Raw genomic sequence first — 20,635 nt, 5'->3', positions numbered from 1 at the left:
TTATCCATTCATTGGGTCACAGCCCCATTGTTTCCATTGTCGCTGTCATATAAGTAGTGTTTCGCTCCACTAGACTATCAATCTGTTCAGTGCTGGCCTTTGACTGTCCTTTCAGAATGCCTGTGTGCCCTCATTCTCCTCGCTTCATTCAAGACGGATTACAACAAAACTATCAGGTACAGCCCAGTTTAGCTGGTTAAGGAGAGGTTTAACTGAAGGACCACTCTGGAAATGTACCATGCTGCACTAAAAAAAACATTGACGCTAACACTATTATCTAACCAATATATTTCCCTTTCCCTTACTAGCAGATAATAGGCTGTATTCACAAAGCTAACATTTTTCTTTACCAAAATATAATGTATTAGAATTGGCTGAGAAGGATTTATAATTGTGTTATAATATTGGCATACCAGCACTGGTCATTCATGAATGGTAGGCAAAATAATATTCTGTTTCATGACCACTTCAAAAAGTCCAAGAAAAATGTCAGCATTAGGTATGGTATTATATTTATGTGATCTAGCCTGGATTTTAGACAAACACCATCAATTGTTTTCCTCATATAAGCCATAGAATTAAAGTACTTAGTCTCAACACTTTAAAATGGTGAGGGTCCAGGGAAAACAGCACATTTTGAGACACAAGTTACCCCATTAAAGTGTTTGAATTTCAGGAGCACACTGGGCACACTGAAATGTGAGCTTGATTTGGATATTGGCAGATCTGTGTGTTATTGGTTTACACAAGTTTTTTAAGTCAATCATATAAAACCATAAAAAGTGTTTCTTATTCCAGCTAAGAGATCGAACTTATTAAAACATAACTGTGTTTGTCAGCTTAATATGAGCAAAATAATGTGCCAAGAAATAAATTCTAGATCTCAAAAAAACAAAATACTGTATTTTAAAAGTAGTGTAAATGTAATGTTTACATTGAGCAGCCAGATCAGAGTGCAGCACACAAGCCAAACTTACAATTATACATCTCCCTGTAGTAGTATGAGAAGCAGTATGACCACAATAGAACAACTGATAATGAAACACTAAAGAACCACATTAGTTTCATTGAAACAGTGCACTAGTCACTCCACATACTATGCACTATCACACCGCTTCTAAAACTAAACGCCTGCATTCCATTTCCGTGCAATCACTGTTATAGTTGTACACTAACCACATGTCTGCTTAAAACCATTCAGCACTTTTATCAATAGCTTTTGGTCCTTCCAAAATACATTCCCACAAAAATATTTTAATAAGAATTTTATTTTTTAAAAGTAGAATTTTCATTCAATGCAACTCAAGCAATTCAAAGATTAAAATATAACGTTTTACTTTCAACTTTTCAAACTATATCAGAAACTACAAACTTCTGGGTTTGGGGTTAATCCTGAAAGCCAACAGTTTCATTTTGTTTTGGGATTCAGATTTTGTTTGGTTTTGGTCCGAAGGATGTCTACTTTGAAATGGAAATGACCAAAAACAAAGTTTACTTCACAGGTTGCTCCAGTCAGACTGAACAGACTGTGTAGTGTGCCTGGTAGTGTATCCAGTATGGTCTCGTCACAAGTACAACTTGCTTTCAGCACCTCACACTTCTGTGACACTGTTTCATAGCGTACACCAGAAATAAGACAAATTACCCGACATCCGAACAAATCCAGGATGAGGATTTATTACCCTGAATAAAACATGCTTACTGTTTGTAATGGGGCATTTATGAGTGGTGGGCCTATAAAATAGCTGCATGCTCTCCAACCGCTTACAGTCAATGTGAGTTATTGGTTTTCAGAGAAACAAGACATGACTTTTTCCCTGTTGTGGAGTGTGTGGTTTTACAGGTTATCATCCGAAGGCTTTGAGGCTGGTCTTTAAAAACCAAGCACAAAACAAGTAATTAAAAGAATTTGAACAAATAATAATGATAATAATAGCAGGCTGATTCTAATAAAACAGTTCTCTTCACAGTCCACAATACAGGCACGAAACATCTTTAACAAGCAAACCAAGAAGCAAACTCGTTTGAAAATACAAAATAAATATTGATTTAATGTTCCTCATCTGCAAATAATCACAGATTTCAGCTCAAAAACATGTTTATATAACATTTTAAATAGTTTCAATACATTTTTAATTACACATTTTTGAAAAACGAGTTAGTTCCCTTCAAACCTTTAAGTGGTTTATTTCTTATTTTGAATGATTGCCATCGTTGTGTTGCTTTATTAGGCCATACCACGCTTGCCAACTCTTTTCCATGTTTTACCACGATTCACTGCACATTTACTAGCTTCCCTTTGCTTATGCCTTTATCATTCTTTATGATGCTTTACCATGCTTCCAAGTTTTTTGCCATGTTTCCCAAAGTTTAGTTTGTTTAGAGCATTGTAGCCCATACTTTAATATTCTTTGCGTTTTTTGTTTGTTTGTTTGTTTGCATTATATAGAATAGTCTACTTTTCATAGAAGAAGAGTAAAGGTGGGAAAAACCTGGCTTGGCTTGACTGCAGAATTCCAGATCCCCAAGCTCGCTCCAAGAACTTGCTGGTTACTGTGGCTGGAGTGAGTGGCTGACTGTTTGTGTTTGATTAGCTCTGGGACCGTGGCCTAGTGGTTTGGACTGAGAACTCTTTATATAGACTACTCTGTGAAGACAGGCCAGCACAGAGAGCTGCCAAAGGTTAGTGGTGATGATTGCTTTATTCTGGGTTAAAGCGGGGCATCAAAGAAAGTGAACCACAAGGCAGGGCTGCGATGGCCCTTAGTGTGAACAGTGGGGCTGGCTGCCCAGTTGAGCATGTGCTGTTCAACTCATTGGAATCAAATACGTCTTGCTTGCTAATTCCTAGAACACAACTGGCGTCTGCATCCTTTTCCCAGTCATGTTGTGATTGTTACTCAACAGCATGCCAGGAGTCAGCTACAAGGATGCTGTAAACAATTTTAAAGCTGTTCAAAGGTCCCTTATTGCACCTTTTATGATATTTGGAATCATTCTGTGACTCTGAGTTCTGCTGCTCCAGTAATGATATGTAATCATTATTTTCTTCCGCCTAACTTCACCTCACATTACCACTGCTTGAGATCAGCTTGCTTGCAAAAGAATGAATGAAAAAGAAGGTAGAAAGAGAATCAGAGGAGGAAACTCAAGAGGGGAGCAAGAGCGAGAGAGCGTTTGGAAAGAGAAGAGGCTGGGGGAGAGAAGGAGAGAATGAAAGGGGGAAAGGGTTGTGAGCTGGTTAAAGAGAGGGGATATGGTTGAGAAACACATTGTGGCAGGGCTGGAGCTGTGAAGAAGTCCCCTGGGCAGAATTTCAGACAGGATGTGAGCACCAAAGCTGGTCCACAGAGAAAGAGAAAGACCTGGGAAGCAACACCACTGCAGCAGAGTTAGTTGGTTGAACTGTGAAAACATCCCTTTTAATGACAGCTGAGAGGTGCACGCTGAATTTGCAGTAGAACAGTGTGAGGATGTTGATTGAGTGAAGAAAGAAACGTTATTCCCTGTTAACCACTTAAATAAACAGTTAATGAATACTGTGCATAAGAAAGTTACAAATTCAGACTGTTATGTAAATGTAGTGCCAGATACAATTCATTTTGATTCCATTTTGTAACAATGGTTAATTCAATGAGATGGCTTGCCATGAAAGGCGCTATATAAAATTAAATGGATTGCTAATACACAGGTCGACTGTATTTAGATCACCCACTGTGCTTTTACAGTAAATTACCCAATTCTGAACCAAAGATAATGCAGATATGATTCTAATGTGCTGGGGGTTCTAACCATCTAGCACTGAAATGACCTAGGTTCTAACTAGGATCTTAACATGCACTTGAGTTGTGCTAGAAGTGTCTATGTCATACTGAATATAAGGCTGTTTTTGAGGAAATAATCGCATTACAGCATCACAACATCACAACATCACAACAATCCCTAGTGTTCGCTGGCTACCTCTAATCAAGTTGAGAGTGTATTTCTTGGACACTTTGCTGTGTAGGGCCTGTGAGTCAGGCCTGTCGTATAAAGAGTGCAAGAGAAAGAACACTTATAAACATATAAGTCATGAAATCTAAATTAAAAAATCAGTCAAAAAGCTGATATTAATGTGCTTTGTCATTGACATTCTCAGCGCAAGAGCTACACTTTCAGCAATATTATAAGGGTGGTTGATGCTAATATGTTCCAATGGTTAGTTTCTGCTCCGTATGTCTTCTGAAAAACGTATAGCCTCTCTCAGTACTGCCTTCCCCAAAACAGAGATGGCAAACATGCGCCCCACCAATATGAGTACCTTATAGAGAGCAGTAGTGTTAGTGTATCTGTTCCGTACTATAGCTTTCCTGTGCTAACCAGCATAGCAGAGTACCCAAGTAATGAAGTAACTTTTCAAAAGGTCTTTGTGAAAGACTCTGGCAGGAGATTCAAACATAAGCCCTGCTTTGTGTGTGGATGTTTGTATTGGAAATGGATGTTTTGTAAACTCCAGGGGTGCATGTTTGCTGGAGCATTTTACATCATAGCACAGTACTGAAGCTAAACTTAGAAGCTGACACATTTGATTGTCCCATAGGGGGTGGGGGGCTGACCAGGCTGCTGCCAGTGGAAATTGTTTCCATTATTACATAGAAGGGTGCAGCTCAAATTCAATGCCCTCTATTCTGGTCTCATTCAAATTGCTCACACTTCACCCTAACACCTTAAACCCAGAGCGAATGCCACTCCACCACACCTTAGGAAAACAGGCTCTCATTCAAAAAACAGAACCTCTCTCTACTAGCTCCGTTCTGTGCCCTTCTGTTCACTCAAGATTCCAATGAGGGGTCAAAGAGTGGGGTGCGCTGGGGGTGTTGTCTAGAGAGTCTCATTCCACTTGCGTCACTTGTGTCTTCAGCTGATGTTGCTGAATCCAGAGACACATATCATTTCTTTGAAGGCTAAATCACATTTTCAGTTTCTTAAAATGTGAGACTTGCAGTCTTCATTGACAATCTAAATAACATATTTTGGCCCGTGGGAAGAATACTTGCACTCCCACTGGTAAGAAGCCTTAATTAAAGTATAAAAACAAGAAGACCATCTTGAGAAGGTGTTGAGAAGGTCTTGAGAAGGTCTTGTGGGCTAACACTTGTTAAGCAATGTTTGATCGCCAGCTGCTGTTGCTTTCACAGAAAACCTAAACAAGACTGAAATGGGCAACTGATAATGTCATAGTATTCTCTTATCACATTTAACAGTAACCGGTTTAATTTGACACAGCGGTTGTTACCTTATGTAATAAATCACAAGCCAGGTATTAGATAACATGGCTGGGTCTTACTGCACATTGTCAAATGTATTACAAATACACCATTAATGCAGATGTAATTGCCACCAGAGGATTCCTAGGATGACATTTCCATTTGTAACAAGTGAGTAAAGCAGTGATATCACCTTTTTTCATACAATGCAAATCCCATATGTCTATAGATATTTTAAGGTAATATTATGATATGACTTTTAGTTTGTGCCAAATATGCCATTCAAATATTTTACTGTATTGCTCAGGTAGAACTGTCTGATTTAAAAAATGACAGCAATCATCTGGTTGGGGTTTGGTATTCAGGTTTTGGGTTTGTGCACATACCAAAATGCTAAGTATTTATATTGCTGTTATGTTAATATGGAAAATGCATAGTCTATAAAGTAAAACTACTGAATAAGAAACTTTACCTGTATAAATGCATGCACTTTGTAGCTACTGTACAAATGTCTCTGTATATATGAACAATAAAGGGGAACATCATTCATGTTAGCATGTATTTGGTATATTTCTGTATTTCATGAAGAGAATATGGAGTGTTAATACTGTCATTAAAAAAATGTTATACTTAATTTCCTACAAAATGTAATCACTTAGGGATAATTGTCTGGCCCAGTTTGCTTTAAAAAAAATATCCAAGCTTATTTTAGTGTAGGTAGTGTAGTGTAAAATACATTTTAAAAAGGCTTACAAATTGTTCTTTTTTTCCTACAAAGAATGGCTTTAATGTTCTCAAAGAGGCCCTTTTAAAACCAGAAAAAACCCCAAACCACACGCACGCACACTCACACATAAACACACACACAGTGTAACATACCCACTCGCTGTGTGCCAAGCTGCATTGTGTAGGCTTATAAAACCTTTAAAAAGGGGAGAATAGAAAAGAGATTGTGTGCAATGAAAATGAAAGCAGCGTCCGATAGCTTGCAGCCGCCTGTTAGACCAGCAGTGTTTCGGAAATGATGTAAACCGTAAGTTAGGTGCTTGTGTTCAGTGAAGAGGGATATTGTGCTGAGGGCTCTCTTGCACTCACTGAGGGAGGGGTAATGAAAACCAGATGCACTGCAGACAGAAGGTACTGATCCGATAGAAGGGGACTCGCTACTCTCTAATATAACTAGAGCAAGAGCCATTCCTGTGTTCATCCCAAGCTCTTTTGTTATCAGCACAGAGAATCAGTAGAATCTGCAGAAATGCAACAGGCGCTTTTTGGAATAATACTGTAATCCTGTCTTTTTCATGTGGTTACATTTCCAAATTGCACCTCTTTTGACTGTTTAGTAGCATGTAACTGAGCTTCAACAAATGGGTTATTGCATATCAGATGAATACTAATGTATGCCACGCAAAATGAAGGGTTATCTGAGCTGTTGTTACAGAGGTTCGGTCGGTTGAGAGGGACTGCATGTTTTTTTTTCTTGTTGAAGCCCCAGGTCATGCCAGCTCACACTGGCTCTGTCCAGGTCTGGGGACCCTCACAGGAGAAAGCGAAGGGAGGGTGAAGTGTATCCTTTACTTTTCTTTATAGCAGTTCCCCGGGAGAGTTAGACTGGCCTCAGTGTGATTTCTTTTTTTGCCAAAGTGGTGCATGCCGTGTTTTCCAATCCAGACCAATTGCTGAATTAACAAAGCCCGTTCTGTCTGACTGCCCCTCAAAAAAAATATAAAAATAAAACCTGGCTGGCAATCCTGAATAGACCAGCTCTCTGATTCACTAATGGGCTGGATGGATTATGTCAGAGCTCTTTACTAAATCGCGTTTGTGGAAAAAAAATAAAAAATGGAATTAAATAAACTGTAACTTGAGTTGAATCCAGGAACATACAATCATATTAAAATTAGGGCCTCAGTCTTCAGTGCTGCCCCCTACAGAATTTACACGAACACTGAGGCCCTTTGAACACCTACCTATTTACTGTACCTGTCTGCTTGCCTACTTGTGTCTTGTCTGTCTTTTTATCCACATGGTAGATACAGCACAGAAGATAGGTCAACACATGTATGTATTTTGCACTTTCAAATCTCACATTAAAGTGAGGTGAATGCTTTAGTTCCGTCTCTCTCTCAAAGTGCCAGGAATTCTCTGAACAGCATCCATTGCTGCTAAATACCGACATCAATCAAGCGTCAGGGAAGGGCGTTAATGAACAGCAGCTGAGTTGGGGACAGACTAGTAAAAGTGTCACCAACTGCAGAATTTAAGATGAGAGCTGTACGTTTTATAGTCACTTACATTCTTCTAGAAATTGAAGACATTTCACCGCTGCAATAACCTTAACCTCGATAAATGCGATTGTTTAGTTTGGCTGTGTGGTCCAGTGGTTAAAGAAAAGGGCTTGTAACCAGAAGGACCCTGGTTCAAATCCCATATCAGCCACTGACTCATTGTGTGACCCTGAGCAAGTCACTTAACCTCCTTGTGCTCTGTCTTTCGGGTGAGACGTAATTGTAAGTGACTGCAGCTGATGCATAGTTCACACACCCTAGTCTCTGTAAGTCGCCTCTGCTAAATAAACAAATAATTAATTTAGTTTTCATACCACAGCCTAGTTTTCATACCACAGCCTGACACTCGAATTACTAATCTAATCAAAACTTTACAAGCCTCTCAACACCTGCACTGCAGGAATCTGGTAGGCAACACCTTGACACCATAAGAGCAAAGCTAGAAGGTCAGCACAAGTGAGTACAGGGCGTGCCACCAATGCATCTTGGTTTCTGGCTCAGTGTGTGCGCAGTGTGAGGGGCAGCAGCGGGGTCTGTGCTGGGTGGGGCTGCACAGCTAGTCACAGTGTGGTGACAAAGACAGAGCCTTTAATCAGCCTGCTGTTTGTTCTGCACCACGGAGAGAGCAGGGGAGCTGGCTGGCGTCTCTCTCACCCAGCCCTGGTCATTAGCGGTACGTCTGATTGAGCACCCTTGTGCTCTGATTGAAATAGCCTGGTGTCTTATAGAAAGTCGATTGTTAATACTATAGAAGAACTGTGCAGAGTGACACCCCTCAATAACAAACATCAGCTTGTTAATTCATGAAGAAGTCAATCAAAAACATATTTAACACTTTAGGTTAGGGAACTATCCCGAGTGGTTATACACAAGCTATAAACACATTTTTAATTCTGATTAGATATTAGAAAGTCTTATTGGCAACACACATAAGAAATGAACACTTGCTATAACTTGTTATAAGAATGTTATAAAACCACTGTAGCATCAGACAGCTCAGCACCATTCAAGACATATCCCAGGTGCTATATCGAAGCTGTTAGGGTTTTATCCCCTCTAGAGCTGCTATAAGTATTCCCAGTGCATGGAGTTTTATGACTGTTTTCTTATTGATGTGAAATGAGATTTGAAGCTCTAAAACCACACACATTGCTGTTTCTGCTACCCACTGTCATAGAGCAGTATGATGTTAAGCTTAGCCGTTTTTTTTTTTTTTTAATTGGGATCGGAAAGCACCCACGGGTTTCAGTAACTTAATATGTCAATAAAACAGCGGTTCTTCACTGCAATCCGTTTACCGCTGCTGAAAATGGAGATTTAACGTCAGGGGCAGTGTTAAAGGTCAATGGCTAAGGTTTAGGGTTTTGTATTGAGGTTAAACCGCCTACAAGCAGGAGGACAGCTGCTGTGCTGCTCCCTCACTGTTCACAGGGACGGTTCTTTTTTTGTTTAACTTCAGCCAAGACGAATACACATGTTGTGTACCGCAGTGCTCTTGCTGCAAGCTGTGAAAGTTTATTGAGTGAAATGTGTTAATTATAGAGTGTGGCTACAATAAGGCACCAAGCACTTGTGGTTAGGTACACATGTGTACAAGGCGAGCGCTTCTCAATTAAAGACTGTGGTTAGCAGCTGGTAAAGAGTATTTATGGGCTTCTACTATGCAGTACCTATTAGGTACTTTGGAATGACACCTATGGTGCCTCATATTTCTATTTGGTAGTGTACACAATTTCATTCACAATTACCCACACTCTTTGTCTGTTTAAAACAAGGTTCCCTCCCTTGTGGGATTTTGGTGAAGCTCATTGAGATTAATCAATTACCAATTACGTCTGTACCATGTTTCAATAAAAAATGCAATGAGTAAAAGTAACCATTGTTGACTTGGACCTGATATTGTGACAATATGTAACATCACACGATCCAGAATCTGTAAAGCAAATGCTCTCGTGAATCGAATCAAAGACAACAATCTCACAGTGAAGAGCGTCAGTGTTTAAATAGCAATGACTGCACAAGGAAAACTATTATGAGGAATGCACCTCCCAGCAGGTTTGCTACAGAAGCTGAATGTGACTTGCACAGCAGGCGCATGTGAATAGGAAACACTTGATGTGAAGCTCCTACAAGACTGCATGCGTAACACTGGAGAAAGAAGACGTGCACTATAAATTGTGAGGAAAGACTCTGTTTGCACGAACTGTCACTTTTACATGCAGTGCATTTCATGCATACATGCCTTTATACATGTCACAGGCTGCACGGAAAAAAATAGATACATACCAATACATATAGTACATACTCTATGGTCCAAAGATTTGGTGAAATTTAAAGCAAATGCTCAATTCTCATACCCTATCAGATCAGAAGCACCACTACCAGCTTGACTGCTCGAGTGATGAGGCTTTAGTTATTTCCCCATACTTCAGTGGTGATGCACGTCATTGTGAATCCCCTTGGCTGTTTGCTATGGCCAGTGTTGTGGATTGCACTGTATCTGAGTTGCTTGAACTGAGAGAACTGACAGTCTATTCACAGTTCTGGTGAAGTGACCCATCATTAATTTGTGACTGTTTTATAGAAAAAACATATGACAAAAGGTATTAAAAAAAGAAAAATATACAATAAAAATCATTCAGAAAGCAACCTGTACATTACTAATGACTGCTGGCAAATCAGTTGAAATGTTTAATAAATACAGCAAGAACTGATCTGAATCAGATGAGGAGAAAACAGGGCAGTACATATCACAAAGGAAACACAATATAAAGATGCTGCACTCTGTTTGCACAATACTGAGCACCTGTTAGCAAGCTCACAGAATGAGAATGGCTTGCTAGAGAGAACAATGGGGATTACTGATGTGTCAGACTTTTGCAACATGGTATAAAACACCGCACAGAGGAAATAAGCAGGTGAATGTCTCTATCTACAGGTGTCCAGGCCATGATGTTGCAGTAAAATTCACAGCTACAGTGGATTAGCATTGGGGTGCATGGAGGTCGATAGCTTCAACCCGCTCGAGTGACAGCAGACGCTTTGTACCAAGGCTTGCATGGGCATGGAGAAGCATGAAGATTTGGAATTCTGCTATGAAGTAATCACTGAACATGTGTGGGCATGGCAGTATTCTGAGGTCATATTGCTATTAGTATCTTCCTTTGAATGACATACATAATTAAAGTACAGATTACATTAAAAATAAAGTTGCCATCCGATCCGACTCAACTGTTAGATATACCGGTCTATAAGGCTAGTGTACAAAGATACACAGCTACTGTATGGGGGGTGGGGGAAGCTGAAATGAGACTGCTAGCCCCTTTGTCTTTGCTTCAGTGGTCCACTTTGATACACCATGCAGGGTAATTCTCCCGGTTTATTTCTTTGATGTTAGATTGCTAGAAAGAGAGAGCGGGGTGGAGACTGCAAGCTAGCTGGCAGTGGGTTGGCTGTTTGGAGTATTTTCCTTGCATATGACTGGCTGGAGTGTTTTTTCTTGTGCGTGTGTCTAGCATTTCAAGGCAGCAACTGGGCGGGGCATGCAAATGTGCGGCTCCGATACTGCCAGCCCCTTCAAGAGACACCAGCGTGCTTGTACTCAAAGAGACTCAGAGTTGGGTTAGAAAGCCATGTTAGCAGGTTGGAATTGGCAAAACCTAGTTATAGCTCTCTCACTGCCTATCCCTCTCTCTGCCTCTCTGTCTCTCTTTTCCTCCCTCTGCCTCTCTATCTTCTCCTTCACTCTCATTCGCTCACACCCGTCAGGAGCTCAGAAGAAAGAGGTCACACGGATGTTCCAGCCTCAACTTTTCCTCACAGTCCTTTGAGATCTCAAGCAGCGGGGCTTCAAAACTTTGAAAGTAAAAATAACTTTGGATTTTGGTTACCCAGTGAACGGCAAAGGAAGGACCGTGAACTGTGAGCTGTTTCCTTTCTTCTGTTTTATTTTGGCTTTTTTGGACCAAACCTGTAGTGCAGAGATGAAACTGAAACATCCTCAGATGGTTCTCCATCCCCTTCTGCTTGGGGTTTTCTTTGCTCTTGTTGATGCCAAGGGAACCTTTTATGGCAGCCCTTACAGGTACAACCTGTACACTTCAGGATCCAGCCCACATTACAACCCAGGCAAACCCATGAGCCGACACAAGTGAGTATCCCCTTCCACCTTTCCTGTTTTGTTCAGTGGTCTGTGGACACACACCCGCACATGCATCCTACTCCTCAATGCAGAGCACCCTCCAGCCTGCCAATGCACTCCTTGGAGAGGTGGGTATGATGAAGCTGCAGGCTCCCCAGTAGCTTCTGCAGCTACTGTGAGTGCAGCCTGTTCCTGGGGAGACTGCTGATGTCAGGTTCAGTTGGAACAGAACTGTTTTCATCAGGGATCTGTGTTGGACAGAGCCTGGTCCCTCACAATCAAGTTAATTAGAGATAATGCACAATCTAATTTAAATGAGAGATAATGCAGATGTACTATACGAAGGGATAGGAATTGAATGCATTTTTAACAGTATACATTTTGCTCCAGTTTAAAATCAAAGGTGTATTTTTTAGTTGGCTTTTTAACAACTAGGCAATTGAATATCAAACTTTATTTTAGTCAAATCAAGTTTAAAAAATATATATATATATTATATATATATATATATATATATATATATATATATATATATATATATATATATATATATATATATATATAGGTCAGAAAAACAGACTTTGTTTAAGCATTCTTTGAATGTGAATAGGGCCTAATGTTACTTACCACAGGAGTACTTGCAATTGCTCAGAGCACTTGTCCTTTACTATGATTAAGCACGCTCTACGTGAGTAAACTATTCAAAGGGATATGAGAAATGTTTTCAGTGAAATGGTCTGTCCCCCTGGGTTGTTTATTTCTAGCACTGCTGCAAGTTCTTTTTCTGTCAGTTCATTTATTTAACCACAAGAGAAACCTTTGATTGCTGCTTGTTCATGGAAGCTTCTGTATTTGACACAGTTGTTACCGATTGAAAGCATGGATTTACATGAAAGTCTGAAAGTGCTAATAAATGATCTGGGTGCACAGGGTCCCAACACCTCTGGACAGATATGAATGAGTTATAAAGATGAGCCGTAGTATACCATAGAAAAAGCATAGCAAGATACAGCAAAGCATACTATAGTAAAGCACAAGGAACTTCTGTCAACCACATGCAAGTAAGGTAAAGCATTGCAAAGCAAAATAATTAAGCATGGTAATACATGACAATACATTGTATTAGCAAGTGAAACTGCAAAATGACTTTTAGGCAACTGTGTTTAGTGAAGTATTTTAAGAGATAAGAAAACTTAGAGTTTAGTTTAGAAAACTAACAGTTTAGAAATGTTTTAAGACAAAATGAACACAAAAGCAACTGAAACCATCTTCAATGAATAATGCACCATCAAACCCTCACAGCCTCACTGTGTCCGCAGCTTATGAGTTAATGACAACATAAAAAGAATGTGATCAATCACATGCAGATAGCTAAAACGTGTGGGCATATTTTCTATTGCAGAAAAAGCATTAGAGCCACCTGAAAGAGCGCAGCACTTAGAACAAGGCTTTTTTTTTCACTGCCATGGCCTCACTTCCTCTGCTGATTCTGGGCTGCCCTACAATCTGGGTTTGATCACTGGGTCTGGGAGTTGTGCAGGGGTTTGAAACTTTGCATTGGTCTCTGGAGACTCGAGTTCAATCTCGGCTCAGGTCAGGGACTGAGCAGGAGAATGTGTTGAATTATTTTAAAATGATTTCCCCTAAGAAAAGCAACTTCAGTGAGAGTCAGTGTACAAGTATATTGCAGTATGCAGAAGATGGAGTAAAGGATTGAGACATTGAACAAGTCCCTAGTTTAAATGTTCCGCTACTAGTTTGTTCACTCAGAGTGTTTAATGGCTAGAATATAGAGAAGGGAAGCATAGTAAAGAACAGAGAAGGTAAGACCATGGGAAACTGTGGTACATCTACAGATGATGCATCTTGCAGAAACAATCAGTGAAGGCACAGAAGACATCATTGGCCACAAGTCCTCAAGTTGGTTATGCTTTTCCTCTCTAATTGATTGATATTTGAGTTACCAATGCAGAACCCACACGTCTTCTCATCATCATCCTACTTGAAAATGAATACCAAACCTTTTCTGCTACATTTTACATCAAGCATATAATCTGAAGCTTTGAGCTCAGCTGCGCTCAGCTGATCTGGGTAAGCAAGCCAAATATAATGAAAACATTTTCTGTGCATGGTACATGGCACTGTGCTGCACCATGTAATACACCATAGTAAACTTCATGCTACTAAATGCAAGTCTTCAGAAAATGACATGCTTTGTGCTTATATGAACGACACAGCCACCTTCTTTATTGAACCCTTTGCTGCACTTCCCTCGTTCTCCAACTCCATACTTTTCAAAAATGGACCGGGATCGCTGTAGTTCCTAGGTGTCCACATGTTTGGCTGCTGTATTTACATTGCAATGTTCTGCACCATCTGTCAGTGGTCCTCATCTGATTTCCCTGGGTCCTCATTAGCAGCTGATTGAAACTGCTGAGGATTAGTGGTGATGTTAACACCTCCAGATGTGACTGCGCAGTTCAGGGAGGCTTTTCTCCAGGCAGTTGCAAACAGCAGCAAGCAAGACCCAGTCAAACTAGTTTGAAGCCAGCAAATATCAAAACAGCTGCTGATACAGTGAGAGATTGTTTCTTATTTTCACAAGTGTCTTGCGAAGGAAGAACGCACAACGCATTACTAAAAGGAAATCACTTCACGATTAATACAGGGGCAGTTCAAATCCGTATGGTTTACGTTGTACTGCAGTTGTAGCATTGCATGAGGTAATGAATGAAACTTGTAATTGTTTCAGATAAAAAAATATACTGTACTATATGGTCAGGTACTGGTTAGCCCATTGTCATTGGAATGACTAATAGCCTAATACATCAACGTTGGTGGGACAGTGAAATCTGTAAAGAAGTTTTACAGCTGTGGAAAGAGTAAACTCTCAATCTCTAATCTCTCAAAGGCACTGGACTCTCTGTCCCTGTGCTGTACCTGCCCTGTGTACAGACTGACAGTCAGATATAATTCTTCAGTCTCCAGTACTCAGTCCATAACCTCTCGCAGACACTAAACTCCCACTGTTGTACCTGCCCTGTGGAGTATAGTCAGACAGACAGACAGACAGACAGAGGGCTTCTGTGATCAATGATGTCGGCTCCACTAACAGTAACAACATGCTTTAAAAACGTCTTATCTTTCACTGTCATAATACCTTTCTTCCAAATGCCTTATCATTGGTCTGTTTAATTGTTATGCTCTATTTTTTAACCTGTCACCTAACACATCCACTGACTGCACAACAGGTATTATGACCCTACTTGAAACATGGTGCTACATGTCAGGTGGGATGCTAATACCTGCTGCACATGGAGTGAATCTATAGGGTTATGGCAGAATAAATGGGGTTGACTCAATTGAAACGGAAAATGAAGTGATAATGACAAAGAGGTCAAATAAATGTTTTTTAACGGCTTGGTTACGACTCTTTTAAATGTTCCCGATGTTGAAAATAGAGCTGTTTAAGACAAGCCCGTTTGAATGACACATGTCCCTTGTTGAACTTTCTTAATCCACCCAGCAGGATTTCAAGGGAAGGTCACCTGGTTTCTCTACCAGAGAAAGGATCCCACTTTTGAATTGTTCAAGTGTTCACATTTTGAATTCAATAAAGTTGCTTAAAGTTGGTATAATAATATTGATCAAACAAAGCAGTATTTGTGAATCTCAACAAGAATTCTCTTTTACTCCAGGGATGCCAGGAAGGGATTCGTCAGCTGTAACGCTATCCCGAAAATATTTACAGTGAGACCACACTTGCCAAAAAGAAATACAAATATTTTGAAAGCCAGCAAGTTCATTCATTCAGAATGTTTTCAGAAATCCTTCGCTGGAATGAAACCCTCTGAGAGCACACAGTCCAAGTGTCTCATATTAGTTTTCAAAACTCCCTTTTATAAATGGAGGGATTCTGCCCTTACTGTCTACCATAGTTCTATAACAACGCATAGATTTCCATGGAGTTGTTCTTAACAGACCAGTTGAATTATATTTCAATGTCTTTTTTTTCTTTTCTTTGTTGTTTGTTTGGAAGGGTGATTTGTTTTTAAATATTTAAGCAACGTGCTGTTTGGAAGTCAGAATAGTGTAACCTGTGATGTTTTCATAATGGTGCATGTATGTTTGAGCTTTCAGAACTACCTACCTACCAATGCTTTACATACACTATCCTCCAACAAGTATTGGGACACCTTGTCCTTCAATACTGCCCTATATTTGCTGGCCGGTAGTGTATTTTAACTACCAAATTCGGAATGGTATATGTCAATGGTCCTTTATTTAGCCATGTGAGCACATGTGCATTTATTATAAGGGCATGGAAACAAACTGTTGCTACTGTACATCATTACTGGAGTGTTTCTTATTATGCCAGTTGTGGGCAAAACAGTTTTGAGGATCTTGGTGTATGGTATATGTATTAGGTGTACCTCATCATCATTTATTATTGAATTATTTGAAGTTATGGTTGAAAAATAAAACAACATTCATGAATTATCCCCAGATTGTGACCTCTGTGTGCCCTACAAATGAAACTAGAGACTTTTATTCAGGATTTTATGTTTATGTTTTAGTAACTAGACACTGCTCCCCGGTGGCCAAGAAATAAATACTTCAACACAGCCGGTCACATACTTCAGAGTGAAGGAAAGTCAGGCGAGCGACATCGAAAAAAAAAAAATTGGCAGACAAAGGAAGCTGAATTATTTTAATAACATCTGGAGCCCTTAGCTGGAAGCTCTTAAAATATGTGAATGATATATGTATATATTTAGCTACAGTACGTTTCCCCAGATGTACACCTGATGATCCAATAGCTTACTTCCATCTACCAACCCCTCCAAGCCGCTCCAGTGGCAGACACACTCCTCCTTCACCCACTAGGGGGCAGTGTGGCATGCTTTCCAGGTCCATGGGTGAGGTTCCCAGTGTTTGTTTGGTTCACCTATCCAGCCAGTGGAACCAATCAAATAAAGAAAATGTTCTGAGCTGCAGTGTCTGTAGATTACAAGAATGCTGCAAGTTATTATTATTATTTTTTAAATGTCTTTTCTAACACAAAGTGTGCTAATTTGTAGAATATGAGATATGTACTCCATAATGTTGGCACTTTCCATTGGATATTTCCTCCCCATTTACTTGTAACTTTCTATCCAAAAGCACCCTGTTTGTTGTGTCTCACTTATTGATTGTGCAGTGCTCCAGCTTTTTGGATTCTGATTGGCTAAGAGATTGACATCCTGTCCTTCTTGTTTCCATAGAAACTTCTGCGCCTATGTCGTTCAGAAGAACATCTCGTGCACAATGCAGGACGGCACATCCACCTACGTCAAGGCAGAGTACAACAAGTGTACCTGGGGGCAGAAGTGCCCAACTGTCATGTGAGTACTGCAGCTCTCTCTCTCTCTCTCTCTCTCTCTCTCTCTCTCTCTCTCTCTCTCTCTCTCTCTCTCTCTCTCTCTCTCTCTCTCTCTCTCTCTCAGTGTGTAACAACCATGTCTTTATATGTTGGTGATTAGTAAACTATAACTATACATTTATATACATTGGCCAGTTAAAGACAAAGAACTACAGTTTGCATTTATAGTGATCTGGTTTTGAGCAACTGCAGTCACAATTTATAGTCAAACTAACGCTGCCCCCTTGTGAATCAAACTGGAATTACTACATATAAGATATGATAATCAACATTATTTATCAATCTTACCTGTGTGGTTATTTCAATAATAATAATAATAATAATAATAATAATAATAATAATAATCTCTTCCCATAGGTACCGCACCTTCTACAAGCCCAAATACAAGGTGGGTTACAAGACGGTGACTGAACTGGAGTGGCGCTGCTGCCCAGGTTTCTCTGGGGAGGGCTGCCATGATGGGCCCACCTCCCTCCCTGATCTGATGCCCCCCTTTAAGGACTCAATGACACCCCCGGGCTTCAAGGGGCAGCCTAGAGGACATCCACAGGGACACCCTGAAAAACACAGACCCTTTCCCATTGGACATCCTGAGCAGCATAAACCATTTCCTATTGGCCACCCAGAACAACAAAGACCCTTTCCCATTGGACAGCCTGAGCAGCCCAAACCCTTTCCTATTGGCCACCCGGAGCAGAAATCCATCCCCGGCGGACACATGTCTCCTGGGCAAAAGAAGTCGTACTACGGTGAGTTGAAATCAGTCGTAAAACTCGAAAGTGTGCAGATTTGTATTAATTAAGCTTTACATTAAAATGAAAATGCCTTCAACATTTAAAAAAGCATTTATCGGCTTGTGCACGTGTGAGTCTGTCAGCGTGTGTGTCAATACTAAAAACTGAAGAATACAAGTCCCAGGGACACCGATTTCTTTAAAAAGTTCTTCACCACAATTACTGCTTCAATACTTTCAGTATAGTTTCAAGTCCACTGACTGAGTTAATACTTGCTGACTATGTTTCTTTTGTCTCCTCTCTGTCCCGTCACAGCTCGGAAGTTTCAGGGGGTGTTGGGCGAGCGTCTGGACCGCGTGGAGGAGGAGCTGCGCCGCCTGTCCCAGTCTTACGAATCTCTCAACGGGATGGTGACTGGCCTGGAGGCCAGCCTACGCCTCTCCCTGCGCGAGGACACCAACAAGATGCTGGGCTCTCTGCTCAGCACCCCACCCCGGGGCTCCGACTCCAGCGTGGGCTTCGGAGTGATCCCTGACGGCACCCCTGAGGGGCTGGAGGGAGGGGAAGGCTTCCTAGGTTTCGGGGAGCTGGCAGGGAAGGTGACAGAGGTGAAAGATGAGCTGAGAACCAAGAGCCAGATGCTTGATGAGCTTCATGGGATGGTGGTCGGCCATGATGGGCAGCTCAAGCACCTGATAGAGGCTGCAGCTGGAATACCTTCTCCCATAACCTCCCAGACACTTCTGGAGGAACTTGTGGACACCAAGCTGGCAGGGATGCGCTCAGAGATCCTGGACGGCTTTGAGGCAAGCCTGTCTGGGCTGAAGAGTCAGTGTGAGGCCCGCATTGAGGAGGTCCAGCGCCAGTGCCAGCAGGAGCACCTGAATGGGCAGCACCACATGGAGCAGTCCCTGGACGGCCGGGAGACAGGTCTCAGAAAAGAACTGGGCAACTTGCAGGCTCAGATCCAGGGCCTGACGCTGACAGAGAGCTGCTGCACCCAAGTGTCCAGTCTTTCCCAGAGAGTCTTGCTGCTGGAGGAAGGCCTGAAGAGCCTTGCCGAATCCCAGAGAGTTCAGCAATCCAGCATAATCGGGCAGGCGGCCCAAGTGGAGACCTTCTTTGATGGGCGGCTGGATGAGATAGAAGCCAGGCTGAATGCCACAGAGAAGGCGGACACAGAGGAGAAGATGAAGGAATATATGGGCTCCGAGGTGGACGGCTTTAAGACTCTTCTGGATGAGAAGCTGAGGATGTTGGAGGAACGGCTTTTCGTAGCAGTGGAGGAACTCGGTAACGCCACCACTCCAGCTGTCCTGGAAGGTCAGGCTGTTCCTGCTCTGGAGACAGAGCTGGAGGCCCTGAGGAAGCAGGCTGAGGGAGGTCTTGAGGGGGTGCAAAGCCGATTGACTGACCTGGAGACCCTGTGCTCCTCAGCATGCCCGCACGCCGCTGGAGAGGTTCAGAAGCTCCACAGTGAGATGGAGGAGTGCTGTGAGACGGACAAGAAAGTGTCGGGTCAGCTGGATTCCCACGCGGATCTCCTGAGGAGGCTGAACGGCACGCTGCAGGAGATCCTAGCCAGGCTGGCCCGGAAGGAGGAGGAAGGGTCAATCCAGGGAGAGATCACTCTGCTGAAGATCAACGTCAGCACAGTCAACCGCTCCCTCAAAGGACTGCAAGAATCCATCAGCATCTACGCCCAGGAGGTGAGCCATGCCAACTCCACCTGGCAGCAGCATGAGCTGAAGATGGCAGACCAGGTCCAGGGAATCCAGCAGCTGGTGGGGCGGCAGGGGTCTCAGCTTGGCTTCAGCGAGCGCCGGCTCCACCAGCTGAAGGGTGAGCTGCAGAGCCTGAAACACAGGCTGACTGGGGAGCTGAAGGGGTGCAAGAGCGCTGCTCTGGGAGCCCAAAAAGAGATCACCCAGGTAGATGGGAGGATCTCGCAGGTGGAAGGGCTGTGTGGCAGCCTGGGAGACCTGGCAGGAGACCTGGAGAGAATCCGAGGAGAGCTGGAGAGTCATTCTGATGATTACTTGGCCCAGGTGAATGGGACACTTTCCACCCACTCTCACCAGCTAGCTGAGCTGAAGGATGGGCTTAAAGACTGTCTGGACAAAACGGGTGGTGCAGAAAAAAGGGGCGACCATTAGGTTCGGAATTAGGGGGGAGGGAGTTCAACAAGATTTTATATCAAAGGGGCATTTTTGTTTTCACTTTTTTTAATAATTAACTGCCATTCTTAACTTATATGAAAAAAAGACTGCAATGTGATATATTAGTAATATTTTTTAAAAAAGAACAAAGATAACAGAAACTAATAAGCTGCTACGAGTTCATTCTGGCAAGTCAATTCTACTCGATTTTACTGTTTCAAATGGTGCTAAAGTTTTTGTACATGTTTCTGTTTCGTGTGAATAACATGAGTTTGTAAAAAAAAAAAAATCATTTTCTCTCATCTCTTCTTGTCTCTTTCTTTCCTAGCTTTAGACAAAACCTGGACAGTGGAAGCCTTGCTAAAATGATCCTCTTTAGCATTGTGTAGTTTCCAATACATTTTTTTCACTTAGAAGGCCTGGAGGTAGAAAACTATATCACCGACCCTGCTTGTACATTCCTTCAGAGATAAACCAAGAAAAATATTTTTAGAAAAAAAAAAACAGTTGAACTTTGTTCTTTTCTCTGGAGTGCTTGATTAGATAATCATATTGCAAACAGTTTATCATTATTAGTTTTAATGCAGCAATATAGAGGTTACCAAGGGTTACTAGAAATTATGGGCTGGATCCTCATATCTATTT

The 20,635-nt window shown here is 41.6% G+C and overlaps 1 protein-coding gene across 1 annotated transcript; it reads left to right on the top strand.

Moving 5' to 3' along the window:
- The first annotated feature begins 11,142 nt into the window (after positions 1-11,142).
- On the top strand, positions 11,143-20,294 carry LOC117423224 (EMILIN-3-like). The gene is made up of 4 exons (XM_034038730.3): positions 11,143-11,684; positions 16,940-17,059; positions 17,455-17,846; positions 18,147-20,294. The coding sequence occupies exons 1-4, from the start codon at positions 11,518-11,520 to the stop codon at positions 19,985-19,987; spliced, it is 2,520 nt and encodes an 839-aa protein (XP_033894621.3). The 5' UTR covers positions 11,143-11,517; the 3' UTR covers positions 19,988-20,294.
- The last annotated feature ends 341 nt before the right edge of the window (positions 20,295-20,635 follow it).

The sequence above is a fragment of the Acipenser ruthenus genome, chromosome 18, assembly GCF_902713425.1.
Source record: "Acipenser ruthenus chromosome 18, fAciRut3.2 maternal haplotype, whole genome shotgun sequence".
Lineage (NCBI taxonomy): Eukaryota > Metazoa > Chordata > Actinopteri > Acipenseriformes > Acipenseridae > Acipenser > Acipenser ruthenus.
The sequence above is the reverse complement of the archived record's forward strand: the minus strand, read 5'-3'. Positions and strand labels throughout refer to the sequence as shown.